The 20115-nt window shown below is 40.2% G+C and overlaps 1 protein-coding gene across 1 annotated transcript in view; it reads left to right on the plus strand.

Moving 5' to 3' along the window:
- Positions 1-20115, plus strand: part of atp6v1ba (ATPase, H+ transporting, lysosomal, V1 subunit B, member a) — a 114354-nt gene that overhangs the window by 71010 nt on the left and 23229 nt on the right. The window contains exons 7-9 of the mRNA XM_049601222.1: positions 6171-6272; positions 11863-11960; positions 13442-13565. Coding sequence (XP_049457179.1) covers positions 6171-6272; positions 11863-11960; positions 13442-13565 — 324 coding nt within the window. The remainder of the gene's footprint in view (positions 1-6170; positions 6273-11862; positions 11961-13441; positions 13566-20115) is intronic.

The following is a 20115-nucleotide window of genomic DNA, read 5'->3' on the forward strand; positions in this document are numbered from 1 at the left end:
TTAATCCCCCTGAGGAGAAATTCAATGTTTTCACTCTTGTTTGTCAATTACACACAGGTCCGAAAGACACACACATGCACAAACAGGACCTATACATGCACAAAGTGGAGAGATGTCAGAGTGAGGGGGCTGCCCTTGGTGAGGCGCCCCGAGCGGTTGGGGGGTTTGGTGCCTTGCTCAAGGGCACCTCGGCAGTGCCCCTCCAGTTCCCAACCCAAGTCCCTATGGACTGAGCTACTGCCGTCCCTTGCTTCTTGCTTGATTATCAAGGAAAATGCAGAGAATAACGATTGAAGTGTTTATTTCCCAATGCAAAACATACAAATATTAAGTAGCATAAAATTACAAAACCTGAAGTTTTTACAGTACTGTTTTCCAAATAATATTTTCAAATAAATAAAAAATAAAGGTATTCTGGCAAAGTAATACAGTAACATTATTGTGAACTTAAAGGCCTTTCTGCAGGCATTTTTGTAAACCTATTAAGTAGTGCTTAAAAAGACAAAAAGATTGTAGAGCACTGCAAAATACAAAAGCATTTTGGTAAACCTTTCAAGAACTATTATTAAATTTAAAAAAAAATTGTACAGTAAAAAAATAAAGGCATTTCTGCAATGTGCAAACACACAGTGCCTGTCTGTCAATATAACAAAGGCAGTCCTTAAAAGTGCAAAGGCTGTGGCACTTTATGTTACAGCTTGAAGGCCTTTCTGGAGGCATTTCTCTAAACAGCAAGTACAACTAGAACAGTAAATAAATCCGTACTTTTCTCTGTGCTGTCTCAAGTGCTGATATAGATTAGTCGTGTTGCCACGGGATGTGGCGACTTTAACTTTGCAAGATTTACACAGCACATCTTTCTGTTCAACATCGCCGTACCTGAATCTAAAGTATCGCCATATAATAGGCATTGCATTTTTTTCCGCCACCAACTCAACCTGTTCTTGGTTGTGCTCATGCTCTTCTTCAGCATCCATGTTGGTCACTGCTGCACGCCAGGTAGTCATGACCATACAGGCTGCACACACCAGGATAGCTTGTGGGCGTAATGTCAACAATCTCCACACAATGAAGGAGAGGTAGTCACGTTCACAGGCACACAGGTTAACATTTATTTACATTACATTGCAAATTGCAGCCTTTTATACGGGTATGTAATCACACAACCTGACATCACAATTGCAACTGTGATTAGATTAATCATGCAGCACTACTTAAAATGTCTTAAAGATATCTTTAAAAAGTCACTTAAATGCTAAGACATGAGAATTAGGTCTTATGAATCTTTCTGATATTGCATTGTAAAATCTCAAAAGAATTTGTGACATCTTTATTCATGCTCAGAGACATAATGTCTTCAGGTTGTCCGTCTGTCTATACATGCATATGATGTCTGTATGTCCGTCCCATTCTCGTGAATGTGATATCACAAGAAGGCCTTGAGGGAATTTCTACAGTTTTGGCACAGATATCACCTAGGACTTAACAATGAACTGATGTGAATTTTGTGGTCAAAGGTCAAGGTTACCGTGACCTTGCGTCTGTCTAATTCTTGTGAGTGTGATATCACAAGAACACCCTAAAAGAATTCCTTTAAATTTGGCACAAACATCCACGTGGACTCAAGAATGAACTGATTAGAATTTTGTGATCAAAGGTCAGTGTGAGCTCACAAAACATGTTTTTATGGCATTACGTATCCAAAAGGTCACAGGTTAATTTCACTGTGACATCATAATTTTCTGCCTAAAACACTTTTCTGGCCATTACTCAATGTCATAACACAGGAACATAACAAGAGGCATTTGGTCAGATACTGAATTGGTGACACTAATCTTGGGTGTCCACCTTGAAACTCACTAAGAACCTTTCACGCCGGAATTCCACTGGATGCGTGTCTGTTGCCGAACGGCTGTGCTGGTTATCCACTGCGTGCTCCGCCGTCCGTCAGCACCCACCAGCTGCGTTTGCTGTGCGAAGCAGTGCAGCTCCACCGGACAGAGGAAGTCATGAGGACCCACGAGATCTCGCGAATTCACGCATAATCGCGCGATATAACAAGGTGTAGTTTCTATAAACAGAACTACAAAACCAGAGGAGTAGTAGGAAGACATCTCGGCGCACCTCCATGATTAACATCTTCTCATCCATGGTGTCATCGGGGTGAAATGACATCTGAAAACCTCTGACCTGTTGACTTCAGGCCTGCCTCCGCCCATTATGACGTTTTCAAGGTGTAGTACAGGGAAATATGATCCGCTGTGAACACTGTGTATTTTATTTTGAAAATTAACTGGATGTTTTATTTTGTTTCTGTGCACGACTTCCTGCCCTGCACGATCTGCTCTGTGCTGAATTGCTGCATTGTACTCCGGCGTCCGGCAAAAATAGAAGTCCTGCATATCTGTTGTGGAGGGTTCTGGAGCGCCGCAGCTGTGACGGAGCCGGAACGCAGCACAGCCGCAGCCGGTGGAAGCACACACATTGACTAGAATTGAAACGTATCAGCTCAGAGGCCGTTCTGAGGCGCAGACGTAACCAACACGCATCTGGTGGAATTTGGGGGTGTCTTTCTAGCCAAATCAGCTACCCAGCATGCTGACAGTTACTGCTCTCTGCTGTGGATGTGTGCTTTGTGCTAACATTAGCTGCTGAACAAGAGGCTAATGCAAGGGAGCAGCTCTCATTCCCTGGTTCAGAGAGTGCTTTTGTCTTCACTATATGTGCTGTTGGCTTGACTGCTGATGAGAGGCTGCCACCATGTGGCAGCAGGTGCTTCAGTTCGGAGGTCAAATATGTTACTGTGCTGCTGGGTTAGCTGCTGAAGACAGTCTGTAGCTGTGTGGTGGCTTGTGCTTTGGCTTTGGGGTTGTGTATGTTACTGTGCCGCTGGGTTAGCTGCTTAGGAGAGTCTGTAGCTATGAGGCGGCAAATTGTTTGGCTTGGCATGTTTTTTTGTCCACCACACTCTCTCACTATAGTCCTTGTAATTCACAGTGGAACTGAAGTGTCTCCAAACAGCAGACCTGTAGGTTAACACAGGATCTTCTATTTCTGGTCTGATGATGGTGTTACTAACCAGCAAGCTAGCTTAGCGTAGTCTTACTGGAGTAGAATGTTCTGGTTTGGGGGTGGGAGGGGGACAGCATGTTGCCTGTTCCGACCCATGGGCTGCCTTATTGAACGTGGTGGCACTGACAACATTATATTTAACAGTTTAAGCTCTAAATTTTATTTTCCAAGTCTAATAGGATAGTTCAATGTTTGTAATGCGTACCATACCAAAAGCCCCGTACCAAACAGCTTAATACGAATATGTGTATTCTTACACCCCTGCTGACTAGATTACTATTGTTACCTTCTCCATCCTCTTTGTCCAACCTGTAGAAAATGACACACCCACTGATGTTGTCACGGTTCACACTTCAAGTCAAGGAAAACTTGTGACTTTTTGGTTCCAGCTGAGACCAACTTTTGGAGTTCTGAACCAATTTACTTTTGGTCAAAATGCTCTGAACGGTTCAAAATTAGGTGTGGGAACCGGAGCGGAACTGGTTCCATGTTGGTGGAAAAGGGGTAAAAGTGAGACATTCAGCAACTCTTGAGAAAAATATCTGGCTCTTTAGCTTCTGTCGTGAAAAATCAGTGAATGCAGCTTTAATGTCGAAGTGGTAGGTGAAAACACTGAGGCACCTATTGCTCGGCCTAACTAGTTTTATAATGAAAATTTACTGAGCAAATCTGTCATAGCATCAGTTTCTTTAATAGATTATTGTGTTATGAACATAAATACAGCTGTCAACCCTAATCTCATCTGCAGTTTGAAAATGAATGATCAAAAGGGTCCCACTGTGGAAGTGGCCAAATAACCACAGCGTGTGTTGTCTGCCTAATGATGACCCTCTGGTCATGCCCTCAGGATGGTGTGAAACTTGGCTCATTGTTTAATGAAGCACATGTCACACAGGTCATTCATGTGGTGGTGTCCTCAATGGGCCAGATGCCTGAGCTCAGGGTGCATGGAGAGGTCAGGCCAGATCAACACAGTGGCCGTGACATTATGTGATGCATGAAATTCCTCTTTCATTTCACAAATGCAAGTATCACACAGACTCTTCACTCTGCTTCATTTATTAGTTTCAGTAGATAAATTGGTTTGTCAAAGAGCAAATGGATTTAGATATTGAGACTAGATAAGTTGTATGTATTAAGCCTTTTAAACTCAAGCTGATATTCTATATTTATTTTATTATCTGATTTCATGCAAAGACTTGACACAACCTGACATCACAATTGCAACTGTGATTAGATTAATCATGCAGCACTACTTAAAATGTCTTAAAGATATCTTTAAAAAGTCAATTAAATGCTAAGAAATGAGAATTAGGGTTTTATGAATCTTTCTGATATTGCATTGTAAAATCTCAAAAGAATTTGTGACATCTTTATTCATGCTCAGAGACACAATGTCTTCAGGTTGTCCGTCTGTCTATACATACATATGATGTCTGTATGTCAGTTTTGGCACAGATATCACCTAGGACTTAACAATGAACTGATGTGAATTTTGTTCAAAGGTCAAGGTTACGGTGACCTTGTGTCTGTCTAATTCTTGTGAGTGTGATATCACAAGAACACCCTAAAAGAATTCCTTTAAATTTGGCATAAACATCCACTTGGACTCAAGAATGAACTGATTAGAATTTTGTGATCAAAGGTCAGCGTGAGCTCACAAAACATGTTTTTATGGCATTACGTATCCAAAAGGTCACAGGTTAATTTCACTGTGACATCATAATTTTCTGCCTAAAACACTTTAGGCAGAAAGTGCACTTTATTATCTAATTTCATGCAAAGACTTGAACCAACAATGAACTGATTTACTTTGAAGTATTGGATGGATGGATGGATGGATGGATGGATGTTGATGGACCTTTATTGTCTGTCCCAACTATGCTCAACAATACACACGGTTCAAAGACACATTTGAACAAGGACTGTTAAACAGCAGCAGATGGGACAGGAATCATAACAACAATCTTGAGCTAACAATGTGAAGTCAGTCAGCAGCTATTATTTTGTTTCCACAGAGCATAGGAAATTTGCATGTAAGTTTGAATACACTGTTTTATGTTAAGCATGCAAAGTAAAATTGATAATTTGTTAAATACAGAGGCGTATTGATGCCAAGCCAAAAAGTATCGGGTATCAGTATGAGGTAGTCTAAAGACATGAAAAGTTTCTTGTTGCAACAAGATGTTTTTCATGTTTTTAAAAGATGTTTTCATTCTGTAACGAGAAAGGTTTCGTTACAACAAGAAACTTTCCTTGTTATAACAAAAAAACCCAAAACAAAACAGCATATTGTTATGGCATAAAAAACATGTTTTTATAACATGAAAATATCACACAGAAACCCATGTTAGAACAAGAAAATTATCATTTTATTACCTAATACTGATCCTCTAATTTCTATCACATGTTGGCATCCAGCTAATGGACTATGTGCTAGTTATTTGCCACATTGTTGTAGCAGTTAAAATCATCATAAATTTTATTACCAAGTATGTTTTTACTTACAAGAAATTTGCCTGGGTGTGCGGTACAAACAATGAACGTGCCTATTCAGAGGAAATCAAATTAAAGGCAAAGTCCTGCAGCAGTCTAGAACATAAATATACAATAAAACAGTTAAAATAAAAATGAGAAAAATATACTTTAAAAAATGTAGCATTAATATGTACAATATATTGTTTAAGCTGTCAGGAGTTATTTCAGCCTTATGCTATACAGTATAGTTAATTGAATATGCTTAGTTTTTCTAAATAAATATGTCATTCTAATATGAATAAAAGCTATTTTCTGTGTTTTTTAAAAACACAACATGAGAATGGGAGGGGACAGCTGTCATTCTACCAGGACTGGGACAGGACAAGGGTGTTTTGTGTGGGGGTGGGATGGTCACCCTCTTGTATAAATGGTGATGGACTCCAAGCCCATCATCTCCTACTGAAGAATTCAATCTCAAAATAGATAAAACAATAATAAATCATTTCCTTACAATAGGATTAAAATGTGCAAAGGAAGTAGGCTATGTTATCAAAGACCATGTGTTGACCTCAAGATCTCTCCATTGTTAAAATCTTACTGTTTGTTTTCTTGATTCCCAGATTGCTGCCCAGATCTGTCGCCAGGCCGGCCTGGTACAGAAGACCAAGGATGTGATGGACTACAGTGCTGAGAACTTTGCCATTGTTTTCGCAGCCATGGGGGTAAGGAGACAAACTGCAGCATTCAGTGGAAACTTGTGTAGAGGACCCCCCACCCCACATCTGTGACTGTAATCCCCTTTTAAACTGACGTGACGCCCTGTCCCTTTACTCCCACTCTGTTTTCTGTCTTTTATTCACCAGGTGATTTAACCTTAAGTCCTTCTTGTTTCTTCTGCACCTCTGAGCATATCCCCTAGCCATGTAGACAGCTTACTAATTCAACAGGCCCTTTAACGCTGTCGGCTCTGCAGTATCAGGTTCTCACCTCCTCAGCTGCTCCTCCTTTCTGTTGTAAGTCCTCCGACTGAGACAGCTTGACCTCTAACATTTGCTTCACTTCACTCTAGTATAATGATATTCTAGATCAGTGGTACCCAACTGTTGGGTCGAGGTCCAAAAGTGGGTCAATTCTGAATGGACTGCAAAAACACATTTTATTTTTAAGTACAGTAAATGTCTGGCACATTTTTGTTATTTTGAAGTGGCATTTCCTGCTGTAGAGTGATTGACTAATGGACAGCTACTTGACAGGGACAGCAGGCTACTGTAGCTCGACAACGTGGCCAAATGCAAGTATGATGCTTAGTATATTAAACTGTGTGGACCAGTGTTGGGCTTGTTACTCTAAAAATGTAATATATTACTTATTAGTCATTACTCTTTTTAAAAGTAATAACATTACTTATTACTCCCTGGCAATAGTAATTCGTTACACTACTCATTAAATTACTTTTCCTTTACACTCCATAACATTGGTATTTGCGTATCTCCCCAGATTGAGATTTGTGCCTCTGTGTGAATGTCAGGGTAATCGCCGTTAAGTGTAGCTAAGGCTAGATAGCGTCTATTTACCTGGGGGAGTTCCGTTGCCTGTGACAAGTATTTTCCTGAGGCTCTGCTCGAAAGACAGAGTCACTCATGGAGCAACATTTCATCCACCATATATCCAGCCACAAGCTTCTTTATATCGTAGGCAACTGGACTTGCTTGCGTTTCTTGAAGACGTTTCGCCTCTCATCCAAGAAGCTTCTTCAGTTCTAAATGACTGGTACGAAGTTGCAGGCTATAAACACTGTGTGGGTGGGAACCCTTGCAGAGTTGTAGGGGTCACGTGAGCTCTTGGTTTCAGAGTCGTTAAGGTCACAATGTGAGTCGTTGACCCACCTGGCCACAATGTTATTAATGTCATTAGGGTCAGGTGGGACCAGGGCTGAATGGGTGTGAAGTCGTCTTGGGATCCCTCCTTCTGACGTGTCAGTTAATTTCTGTCAAAGTAAGACATCGCATGCAGGAGTGACTCTGCATATCCTTGATACAGTGCTGGATGACAGATTTCACATTTTTTATCACTTCCTCTTTCCACTAGAGGGAGTTAGAGAGCGCACTAATTATACGTCATGTTTTATACATCAGATATACACAGCATTTAACTTTCAGATAAATCGAAAGATAAGTGTTTGATGAGACCTACTTCCTGTCGCCACTAAGTGGCACTATGAGTATCAGGAAATATGGTCATATAAATTTTTTCAGGGCATGACTAATATGAATCATATTAAGTTTGATGGAGATCGGATCATTTAGACCAAAATTATAGCAATTTCCTGTTTCATGGCGAGACATCAAAATTAAACCCTCTGCAGCACGCATAGACACTAATGATATGTCATGCTTGTGTACATCAGATATAGACCACAGCATATGAAATTTCAGGTTAATCGAAAGATAAGTTTCTGATAAGTACTTCCTTTCGCCACTAGGTGGCACTACGACTATCATGGTATATTGTCATATAAATGTGTTCAGGGTGGGACTAATATGAATCATGTGAAGTTTGGTGGACATCGGACCATTTACGCCAAAGTTATAGGATGCGGCTGTGGCTCCACTTTAAAGGACCTGGCCAAGCCATTTTGCCACGCCCATGCCACGAAACTCACATCACATGTCCAGACCTAGACTATTAAATAGTGTGTTAAGTTTCAGGCAGATTGAATCAAGAACACTTAAGTTAATGCCATTTCCAGTGTTTTGGTGAAACATCCAGCTTCGCCGTGCCATTATGGCGATGCCGTTTGGTGACATAATGCCATCTTCACAATATAACATAACCAAGATCTTAAGGCCTTTATGACCACATTTGAGTTGGATATGGTCAACCGTTCAGGAGGAGCAGGTTAAAGTGTAAAATATGTCATTTCCTTTCGCCACTAGGTGGTGCTAAGACGATCAGGAAATGTGGTTATGTAAATATGTTCAGGGTGGGACTAATGTGAATGATGTGAAGTTTGGTGGAGATTGGACCATTTACGCCACAGTTATAGCAATTCCGTTTTTCATGGCAAGACCTCAAAATACAAAGTTCCGTAGCAGGCACGCCATTCAACATTGGGCAGATCCTCTAATAACTTTTGGTCACAAGGTGGTCAGGCTCACGTAAACCAAGTATGGAGCCAATCTGATCAAATCTGTAGGACAAGTTTGTTAAATCACAACACGTGTGAAACGCCAAAAATGACCCCTGAATTCAAAATGGCAGACTTCCTGTTGGGTTTAGGCAATGGGTCCAAGAGACTTTTTTGTGCATCTGGGCATGATACAAGTATGTACCGATTTTCGTGCGTGTCGATGAAACATGCTGCGGGGACTGCTGTTCAAGGTGCGTGGCCAAGTCATTTTGTCTCACCCACCAACAAAAGCAATATCACATGGGGACTGAAGTGGATGCAAAAATTGGTGAGTTTTTAAGTATGTTAAAGCTAGGGATGCACCAAATATTTGGTAACCGAATATATTCGGCCGAATATTGCAAAAAAACACACATTCGGTATTCGGTGGAATAAGTTAAAAGCAAGGCCGAATAATAGCGGCGTGTTTTGATAACGCAATCATACGACGTGCTGTGATGGGCGAAATAAAATGTTGGCAGTGTGGCGATCCGTCTATCCTGGCACTCGCATTTGCGACTAAAAATAGTTTTGAGCGAGCAAAATAGGCTTAAATCATTCAGCACGCTGTGCGAGCAGCCTACAGATTTCAACCAGCAGCAGAAACAAAAGGCGAATCCCATCGGTTGTGGGTTGAACGGGGGTCACAGACACAGACAGTAATGTATTCCTGTCAAATGCGGCGGCCATTGGCTTACTGGTGGAGAAATCGGCTCCAATAATATCCTCTTCTTGGTGTCATGACTGCCCAGTAGTACCTGAACAGCCGAGCCAGCCGAACACAGGTATGTGATCTATCAGAGGAAAAACGAGCCTTACACTTCTGTCTTTGTGTCAGTAACGGTCCACAAACCTCACCGCACTTTAGGGACTGTTCATTAGGGGAGGAGGGTGGCTGGTTGATTTTTATTTTATTTATTTATTTTATTTTGATTCCCCCCTATGTTAATCACTTATTGATGCTGTTTTTGAAGTATGAATAAGTCAGTAAGTAATTTATTCCATTGAAATATCATTGATGTATTATAGAAAAGTGATTCATCTTTTTATAAATGACAAAAGGCACATCTGCCTCATTTTCGTTGTGGTATTGTGATACTACTCAGAACCATGATATTTTCATTGGTATCGCACAGTGGGTCCCAATTTTGGTACCGTGACAACACTAATCAGTCCTCTTTGCTTGCAAGTTAAAAAGTTTTGTGTGCAGATCAGTCCTCATTGCTTGTTAGTTAACAACATTTGCTTGCGAGTTACAAAGTTTTGCTTGCAGATCAGTCCTCTTTGCTTGCGAGTTAAAGTTTTGCTTGCAAGTTCAACTGCACTTAATGGGCGGGGCCTACACTGATGGATGAGAGAAGAGTTTCTATTGGTGGGACTGATGTGGCTCCAGCTCCATACATACAGAGTGGGCTACACCCAAAATTCCCTCTCTCCCACTGGAAACGCTTGACAGTCGGCATTACTGCTACATCCCGGGGCAACGATGGTAGTGACTGTTACACTGTCGAATAGTTCTGCCCTGGCTAAACAAAATCAATCTACATGCACCAGTGTAAATAAAACATTCTTGCTATTATTAGGCACATGGACCCGTGTACTTCTGAAACCGTGTATTATTCTATGCGATTTGGCTGTTTGTTGTTGTAGATGGGATAACCACAGTGTTTTATTACCTGTCTCCATTGTTTGACGTCAGAGCGATGGTAAATAGCTCTTTTCTAAAAGTTTACTAACTACTAAAATCCCACATCCTGTGTTAAATACAATGTATCTTAACTATATTTACAATGAAGCTTGATTCTGCACTCTGCACTAAACCCCTATGTGAATGTTTACCGTTGCTATGGCAACAAGTGACAGCTGACGTTAGCATTAGTTAGCTTAGCTCAATCTTCCGACGAACAATAACCTATAAAATTCTAATTCAACATATTTAAACAAAATCAACAACAGCTACCCACAGTTACAGTCCTTACAACCTTAGCTAATGTGTCGTCACAGGTCAGAGTGTCAAAATGAAAGTAATAACAGCGTAAATCCCTGAGGAACTACGCTAGCATTAGTGACGGTTGCATCCACTCATATGCAGTTACCTTACGTTACAGTTCAAACAATATCACGAAGCACAATACAAACTATATAAACAAGTTATCTATTAAGGGTAGACTACTGATAAAATCTGAGGGTGCTTAGGTGACATTTACCCACCTGAAAGAATAAATGAAAACAAACTGTGGTTTTGCTGGTCTTCAGTAGCTTTACTCTAGGTGTATCTGCAAACTGAAGAACCAACCGTTTATATACTCAGATTTGTATCTGTATGGTATCTGTAGATACAAAATCGATATCATATGCATACAATAATGTCACAATTGAGTGGGCATCGCCACCTACTGCTTTGACATGTGTATTACATCACTTGGTAGCGGGTTTTGTGGTTTTGTGTGGATATCATATTTTTTTTATCACACCACTTGGGTAGACAAATTTTTTTTGGAAACTGGAGGCCAAAAAACTTCAGTTTCAGAATTGATTTTCGCTACAGCTCCCCCTTGAACTACAGAACTCCCATGTTGCTTTGCAAGCGTACTAGGCTGATGAGTAGAATTTAAGAAACAGGCTAAATGACATGATGTTGCACACTCTTGTACAGTAGGTGGGGGTATGCACCTTTGACTTGTTTGCAATCCGCCAACCGAGAGAAGAAGGAAAAAAAATGCTTTGCAAGCTGTCATTCCGATTGAGACTGGCCAATAGAGACATGTCTTACAGCTTTCAGTTTAGGCCACGCCCACCAGGTTCAACTTTTTACTAGCAAAGCTTTTTGACTTGCAAACAAAAAAAAATGACTCGCAAACAAAACTTTAGGATTTGCAAACAAAACTTTTGGATTTGCATTTTTTAATCAGTCATTTTTTGACTTGCAATATTGATACTTTTGCTCTCAAATCTTGTTTTTGATTGCAAAACCTACTCTGCTTGATTGAATAATAAAGAAACAAATGTAGCTCCATTCCTTTGCTGTAACAGACACATGAAGCCAGTAGTGTTATGTATTTGATGTCTAAAAAGGGCTTATTTTTTAACATTTTTCATCTGAGGTTCCTCTGTATCATGAACTTGTATAATTCATCTGCCAGGTCAACATGGAAACTGCCCGCTTCTTCAAGTCTGACTTTGAGGAGAACGGCTCCATGGACAACGTCTGCCTTTTCCTCAACCTGGCCAATGACCCCACGTAAGAGTCAGTCAGAAATGATCTCAAGAATGAAAACAGTGGTTGTACCAGTCAGTCTTTGTGTTTATATGTTTTTCTAAGTTATTGATTCTGACTGATTTTCTGTACACAGAATTAGGGATGCACCATATATATCAGGCCGATAAATTATCGGCCAATAATGGGCCATTTTTATGATTATGCATTATTTGATAATTAAAATCCTAGCTGGTAATTAACACCGATAATATGAAGCCAGACTGCTTTCATTTACTTAACTTAAGGGCAGCATCTACACACCCCACATCGTGGATGGTGGTATGTGTACCTTTAAACTTTGTTTGAGCCACCAATAAACACAGAGAAGGAGAAGAAGAAGAACAACAACAACTGCAGTACACTGTCAGATGGGCAAAACATGTTGCGGTGTGGACGTCTTTAATAGTTCCAGAGGAAGACAACACAATTGTGCTGAGGGTCTGATCTCAGACTACCTGACACAGGTTAGACACAACACTGAAGGACCTTCTCCATGGTGTAAGCATGTGCTAATTGGCAGCAGTAGCTTACATCCAACACCAAGCTTTTAAAAGGTTCAACTTTGTTGTACTTACAAATTATTATTTGTAATAATATTTGTTATTATTTAGTTGTTGTTTTTGTTTTATTAATAATAATGATTATAATTAAACTTTTTAGTAACCGCTAGCCATGTGATGCTGCAGTTAGCAATTATTCGTATCATTACCTGGCAACCCAGCATGTCTCTAGTTCTAGCTACATGTGTGTGAGAGGCACAGCCGCTTGTTTTTCTAAGTTCAGTTTTCACCAGATGTAAGGCGGACCTGGTGATGTGCCCAATTATATGAGTCAGCAGTCACTGTTTGTCTCTGTAAGCAGAGACTTTACTCTACAGTTTAGTTTATGAACTGAACTAAGACACCAGAGAATTACACAGTAATACTGGGCTTCATCATCTCCCTCTATCTTATGGTCAACGATAAATTTAATAGTGATTAAAAGTCTATTCATTATTTTCATCTGTAGTGTTCTAAGGGGGCAGGGGCTTTGAGGTTAGGCCATTTGACAATACTCCAGAAAATCTCCCTCTTTTGGATAGCCGAATGTTGGCAGGTATGGAAGAGTCAGAACTGTTCTTTGTTTTTGTTATGTATTAAATCAGTCACATTTTCTCACTACATCTTAGCCTTTCTTACTCTCAGGTGTACATAAACTACAGGTTATACACTTTTTAAAATACAAAAACTTGAAATTATCGGTTATTGTATCGGTTATCAGCCATGAGAAGGAGGTAAGTATAGGTTATCATATCGGCTGAAAAAGTCCATATCGGTGCATCCCTATACAGAATGTTATTTTTATTGGCTTCATATTCTCAAATGTAAAATGTATGAGCAGTTTCTCTAGTATAGATTTATAGAGTTAAAGTTAGACTTGCTTTGTGTACAATAGAATAACCTACTTTTTCTGTGACCAATCAGCATCGAGCGCATCATCACCCCTCGCCTGGCACTGACTTCAGCAGAGTACCTGGCTTACCAGTGTGAGAAGCACGTTCTGGTCATTCTGACTGACATGAGCTCCTACGCTGAGGCTTTGAGAGAGGTACAACTACCATTTTTATGCCTCCGCGCTGGCGAAAGTCATGGCTGGAGGCACTGGGTCTCATTCATGAAAAGTGAGTAAATCTGTGTGTAGATTTGCACATAAAAGCCTACTCTACTAAAACCCTACTCCGGATTCAGGAACGCCGTGGGAAACTCAGATTTGATCGTAAACACATGTGTATGATCATGAATGCCAATCCATCGTAAAGTGACAGCGCGCTCCCGGTAATCAGCAATTAGCATAAATCCCCGCCCATGAACAGCCAATGACCACCATATACGGGGGTGTAGGTGCATCCTGTCGACCTGTCAGTCATGGCGCAACAAAAGAAAGAGAGAGAAAGAAAAAAGAATTTTGCCAAAACGGAGATCGAAATAATTTTGGGTGAAGTGGACTTAAGAAAAAATATTTTATTTTCTTCAGTTAGTAGTGGTGTGACAGGGACAGACAAAGCGAAGGCCTGGAGGGAGGTAACAGATGCTGTTAATGTTGTCTCCGTGGTACAAAGAACCATGTCAGAGGTGAAGCGTAAATGGTTTGATATGAAACTGGAGGCAAAGAAACGCATAATAGGCTGTAAGGTGAATCAGAAAAGTCTCACAGAAACTGATTTCCGCCCCGACATCTAAGAGTGGGCTACAATGAGTATCGGGCCATCAAATCACAGCATCCGCGGTGAGAGGACACAGAATTGTGTGCGCTTTTACGCACGCGGGAGTAGGTGATCACGGATATTTGATGTGGGAAAGATGTAGCCACATGTATTACCTGTTTAAGATACGTGGCTGTCTGTCTGTCCGTCCGTCCATCCGCCCGTAGCGTGTGCGCCACTTCACCACCGACCCAGCGAATAACGCTCAGGCGGAACAGGTGCCGAATTACGACCCCGATCACAGGACTCTTGCGGGGTTATGAGCTACGAACTGCCGCTGATTAGCTGAACATGTATCGATCTTTTTTATGAAGTAAAGATCGTGTAATCCCCAGATGTCAAAACGAGATGAAACGATAACTGCGTTCACCTTATGGCCTATAAGCACACACAAAAAATACAGCGGTCACCGAACAAACAGAAGATTCATTTGTGGGGTTTTGAATGAAGTGGGAATGGCCGAAGGCCGAAGAGGCTGTGATCCGGCTGTCCTTTCGGATATTTTTATTATCATCATTCAACATGTAGAAAGAACGTGTAATCTATTGAGTCGATTTACATAGATAATTCACAATCATGAACCTAATCTGGATCTTAAACCTGCTAATTGCCAACTAATTTAACTAAATGTGTTTATATTTTTAATATTTTGTCATGTTTAGATTACGTGTTTCAAAGGCATCTGTGTATTGTGTACATAACAGAGCGCAATACGAATTAAAATTATAATTTCCAATAGTGACAAGCAATATTTATGTGCTTTACTACATTTACACAAGCACTATGAGTGGTCAGGAGCAGGAGTAGATTTTGTTAGTAGCCACGAAAAGATCGGCGCTACTAAAACATTGATGAATGCGGACATGCACGTAAATTTCTGTCTGCGAACAGTTTACACACAAATTCCTTCTGCTCACGTTTCATGAATGAGACCCACTATGTTTACAAGGTGTCTGTTGGTCCATGTGTCAATCTGTACATCCCATTCTTGTGAACAGGACAACTCAAGAATACCTCAAGGGAATTTTTTAAATTTGGCACAAATGTCCACTTGGACTCAACGATGAAATGATTGGATTTTGGTGGTCATAGGTCAATGGTCAAGGTCAGTCTGGCCTTGTTTGTCTCATCCGAGTGAATGCGATATCTGAAGACTGTCTGATTAGATTATTTTTTTTAAATACTTTATTAATTCATTTTCAGATGTGCAAAACAGAACATCAAGGTAAATAACTATGGAGCTTTATCCCTATCTTTATTCAAGAGAGTTGTCTATCAGTTTGAGAGCATTATTTATTGATTTCATATTCAAAAACCCTGCCCTCGCACTCAAATAGCCTCTGCTTGCGCTTGGATCTACTCTGTTTCTGCTCAAACTGTGTGCTCGCACAGATTTCCTGCTCGAGCTTCGGCTTTTCTCCTCGCACTCGAACTGTTTCTGTGCACTAGCGGAATTTCTGCTCTCAGATTTCTGCCCTGCGCTTGGATTTTTTTGTGTAACAACCCTGTCAAAATCCCCCAACCAACAGAATGCCAGATTTACTGTTGATTAATGAAATGATCCCTGCCTCCTTGTGGGCGTGCTTGCTCTAGTTTTAGAGCGTCCCGTCCAGGCGGGTATAGTCTTTAACCGGGTTAATCCAATCCGACCCTCCAGGGCTTTATTAAATGTTCTTCCCTTTACATTACACCAAAAAGATGGATATTTTCCCCAAAATTACATTTGAATTAAATTATGAGTGGTTGTCAGGAGAGGACAAGGAAAAGGAAAGCCAGGGCTCTTCTGCGCAGACCTCCAGGTGTGTTTGAATCCGGCTGTGCCAACATCCAGGTTTGCCAGCGTTTCATAAGCCGAACTGGACGAAGTTACACAGCTGCAGATCAATGTAAATACAAAGTAGCTTGTGAATTCCTGGCGTGTGTGCTGTGTTGCCTGGCAACATATATATGTGTGTGTGTATACATATATATATATATATATATATATATGTGAATACACACACACACACACACACACACACACACACATCCAAGCGCAGGGCAGAAATAGCGCGAGCGCACAGAAACAGTTTGAGTGCGAGGAGAAATCTGTGCAAGCCACATGGACACAGTTTGAGCAGAAACAGAGTAGATCCAAGCACAAGCAGAGGCTATTTGAGTGCGAGGGCAGGGTTTTTGAATGTGAAATCAATAACTAACGCTCTCAAAGGTCAGTGTAACCTCACAACATATGTCTTTGGCCATAATACAAGAATTCATATGCTTATTATGACAATACTTCACACAAATGCCTAAAAGGATAAAATAATGAAGTGATGGCATTTTATATCCAACCACTGAAAGGTCAACTTTACTGTGACATCATAATATTCTGCATATAACACTTTTCTGGCCATCATTTAATGTCATACCTCAGGAACAGAATGGAAATATTTGTTAAAATACTTTATTGATGACACTCATCTTCTGTGCTGTCGAGGGGACAATGGGTGTGATTCTTCCATGTTTTCACAGACATGGATGTAAACTCTAAGAGAAATTTGGCTGATGCGTGGAGGTATACAACCTAGTTTCCCCACTGTCAGAAAATTTTATGAGATGACCCAAACCAACAATGTGTCAGTTTTACTTTCTGATTTCACTACCCTGTCTGTGGCTCTTAGCCCAATTCTGTTGGTTCCTTCTGAAGATATACATCTGTACAGAAAAAACAGAACATCACCAGGCCTATGTAACCCTGAGTGTATTGCATATTGTACCAAACCCTGTACTGCATGACTCTACTATGGACTATATCTTGAACTATATCTGCCTTATTGTCGCTATTCTGTTATCTTAATGTACAATTACCACAAGTCCAGTATATTCATTATTATTTTTAGGAGGATATAGTACATAATCCTCTGAAGACTCCAGCAGCAGTTGAAGCGCCAAACTATGTGGCAGCATGTTAATACAACGTAAACTCTCTGCAGCATCAGTACAAAGGTAATAGACTCACTAAAGTCTTGTGCTCCTTGCTGAAAGGACGGATAATGTGTCCTTCATTCTTGTAGGAAATACCTTAACTTCATTATTGTCCGCTAGGCTTTAAAAGGAAATGCCCCTCCTCTCTCCCTGCTACTGTCTTCTGTCTCCTTGTGGTGAGGAGTCAGGCCCTCTCAACTCACTCTTTTGTGTCTCTGAAATAATCTTTTTATGTTGTACAGTTTGCTGTCTCAATATGCTGGCAGCACAATGCAGGTTTATAAATGGTGCTTGTGCATATGCGTTTTCCCTTCTTGCATTTGCTGTCCATAACCTTGGCACAAGAACGCTGCACCAATAGTCAGCTAAGACTCAGGCAGTTCGATGGGTATTTCGGCACCCACAAAGAGCCAGGAGGACATTAACATTTAACTTCAGTTCCCATTCAGGCGCGTGAAGGTTGAGTTTTGCATTGAATTTACAGTTCATAAGTGTTGAGCCTGCCGGTCAACCTTTGAATCCAAGCATGAATGGGATACATTTTTTGCCTCTTGCTTTTAATTCACTTGACTTTGGGAACAAGGATTTGCTTTTGGTCATTTCTGTAGAGGGCCTGAAAACAGAATGGCAACATCTCCAACCAGCTGTTTGCCTCTTCTGAAAGATACTGAAGGAGTTAACATTACTTGCCTCTCAAACAGTGAATGCTTTTAGTCAGATTTCTTATATTTGTTTATGTGGGAGAGTAAAAAAAAACAAAAAAAAAAAAAACAAGTAAGATTAAGTCTTTCCTTTGCCCTGTGAGGCAAATTGTGATTTGTGATATTGGGCTTTATAAATAAAATTGATTGATTGATTGATTGAAAATAAAACAATGCATATCTTTCTCTAGATACTGAAATGAATCATCCTTCCCTTTAACCCAAAGGTCTGTTGGGAAACATCAAGACTTTTGGACTTTAAAGCTACACTTATTTTTATTTTTCTGAATAGAATATAACTGGATGGAATTTGAAAGGTGTTACTTCTAGTAAATAAGGGACTGTTCTTTGTTTATCAGAGCTGGGGTGTGTTTTCCTTGAGCCTCTCAGAGTGACTGGTGGAAAATGCATGACCCTCCCTCCACCATAAATTAGTTATCAGATGTTTAAAACTTACCCTTTGATGTCTGACAGTTAAAAGTTGAAGGTGAATTCCTGGAGTTTAAAAAAAGCCGATTTTTTTCACTCGTCACCAGTGCTGGTTAATTTTAAAGGAGACATAGAATAAAGTGATTTTGATGAATTATCACTATTTAAAGCTCAGATTTGGTAATCCAAAGATAAATTCTGTTTTTAGAATTTCTGGCTGTAATGGTGTGATTTTGGCAATTTTTAAAGAATACTTGAAGGCATGTGTTCTTTAGAAATCTCTGGTAAAATTAATACAAAATACAACAATTTAAATTTGTATGCCCCTCCCCTAAGCCAAAATAAAAAACATAAGTTCCAACTTTGCACTACTGTGTCCTAACTGGATGCCACGCAATCAAGTGTCGGCAACCAAATCTGTTTGATTACATTGTTTTCTATTGGACTATCATAACTGCATACAAGCAATGCTGCATGATGACACTCGATCACACTGTGTTACTGACTGGGTTACACCCATCAAAAAGTCCATTCTAGCATGCTGTATGTATGCAGTTCACAATGATAGAACTGGCATTTTCACCACTTTTCAAACAGTGCATCCTTTATTTCAGAGAGGAACAAAAGAAGAAAAAAGTTTTGATGGCTGAAACAATTGTCACTTGCTGATTTTTATTTTTTATAAACCCTCGCTTGCTAGATAGGTTTGCTAATTAAACCACATACTAAGGTTAGCTTTGTAGTAGCTAGCTAAGAAAATAGCTAGATAATTAACTCTGTGATCTGGTTGAGAAATTATTTTCCTTTTTAAAATGAAAGGGTTAATAAATATTTACTCAAGGGCCTCATACATGATATCATGCTTAAAGACTGAGGCTAAAAGTCACTAATGTCACCACCTGATCCAGGTGGAAGACATTCAGAATTCAAAGAGGGTACACAGAGTGATTAAAAAAAGGACACTCACACATCCAAAAAAACAAACCCCATCCTGTCATCACCTACTTCCACACAGATTCAAATCCCATGGGTGGAAAACACTGCATGATGCTATCTCACTTAACAAGTTCATGGAGTATAAACTTCCACAAACCAACGTCACAACAGGACAGCACAGCTAATAATACTGTCTCCCTTGTGCTGGCTCATGTCATTCCTGAACAGGGCTTTTTCTACCCTATTATGTAACTGTCGATGTAACTTCAAGAGGGAACGTCCTTGGCTACTGCCTCTTGCTATTTGTTCCACACCCAATGGAAGAAATGCCAGATTATTACTGTAGGTAGCAGGCTAGACTGCCGGGCATCCTAATGTGTTTTTGTTTTTCGTCATGCCTCCATGTTACAGTTTCTGTGGCCAGAGGCATTTTGTTTTCTGGTTGTTCATATTCTTTTCCTATTCTCGTGAATGCGATATCTCAAGATTGCCGTAAGGGAATTTCTTAAAGTAAATAATAATAAACATCCACTTGGGCTCATCGATGAACTGATTAGAATTTCATGGTCAAAGTTTGAGGTCACTATGACCTTTCATTCTTTTTTTTTTTAAAGTTTTTTTTTGGCTTTTTTGCCTTTATTGTATAGGACAGAGTGAAAGGGGGTGAGAGAAAGAGAGCGGGGGGTGACATGCAGAAATGGTCACAAGCCGGAGTCGAACCTGCAACTGCTGCAGTGAGGCATTGCCTCTGTACATGGGACGCCGGCACTATGCACTACGCTACTGACGCCCCATGACAGTTCATTCTTTTTTTTTTTTTTCTTTCTTTTTTTTCTTTTTTTTATTTAACAACATAAAACTT

This window comes from Epinephelus fuscoguttatus, linkage group LG16 (genome assembly GCF_011397635.1).
Source record: "Epinephelus fuscoguttatus linkage group LG16, E.fuscoguttatus.final_Chr_v1".
Classification (NCBI taxonomy): domain Eukaryota; kingdom Metazoa; phylum Chordata; class Actinopteri; order Perciformes; family Serranidae; genus Epinephelus; species Epinephelus fuscoguttatus.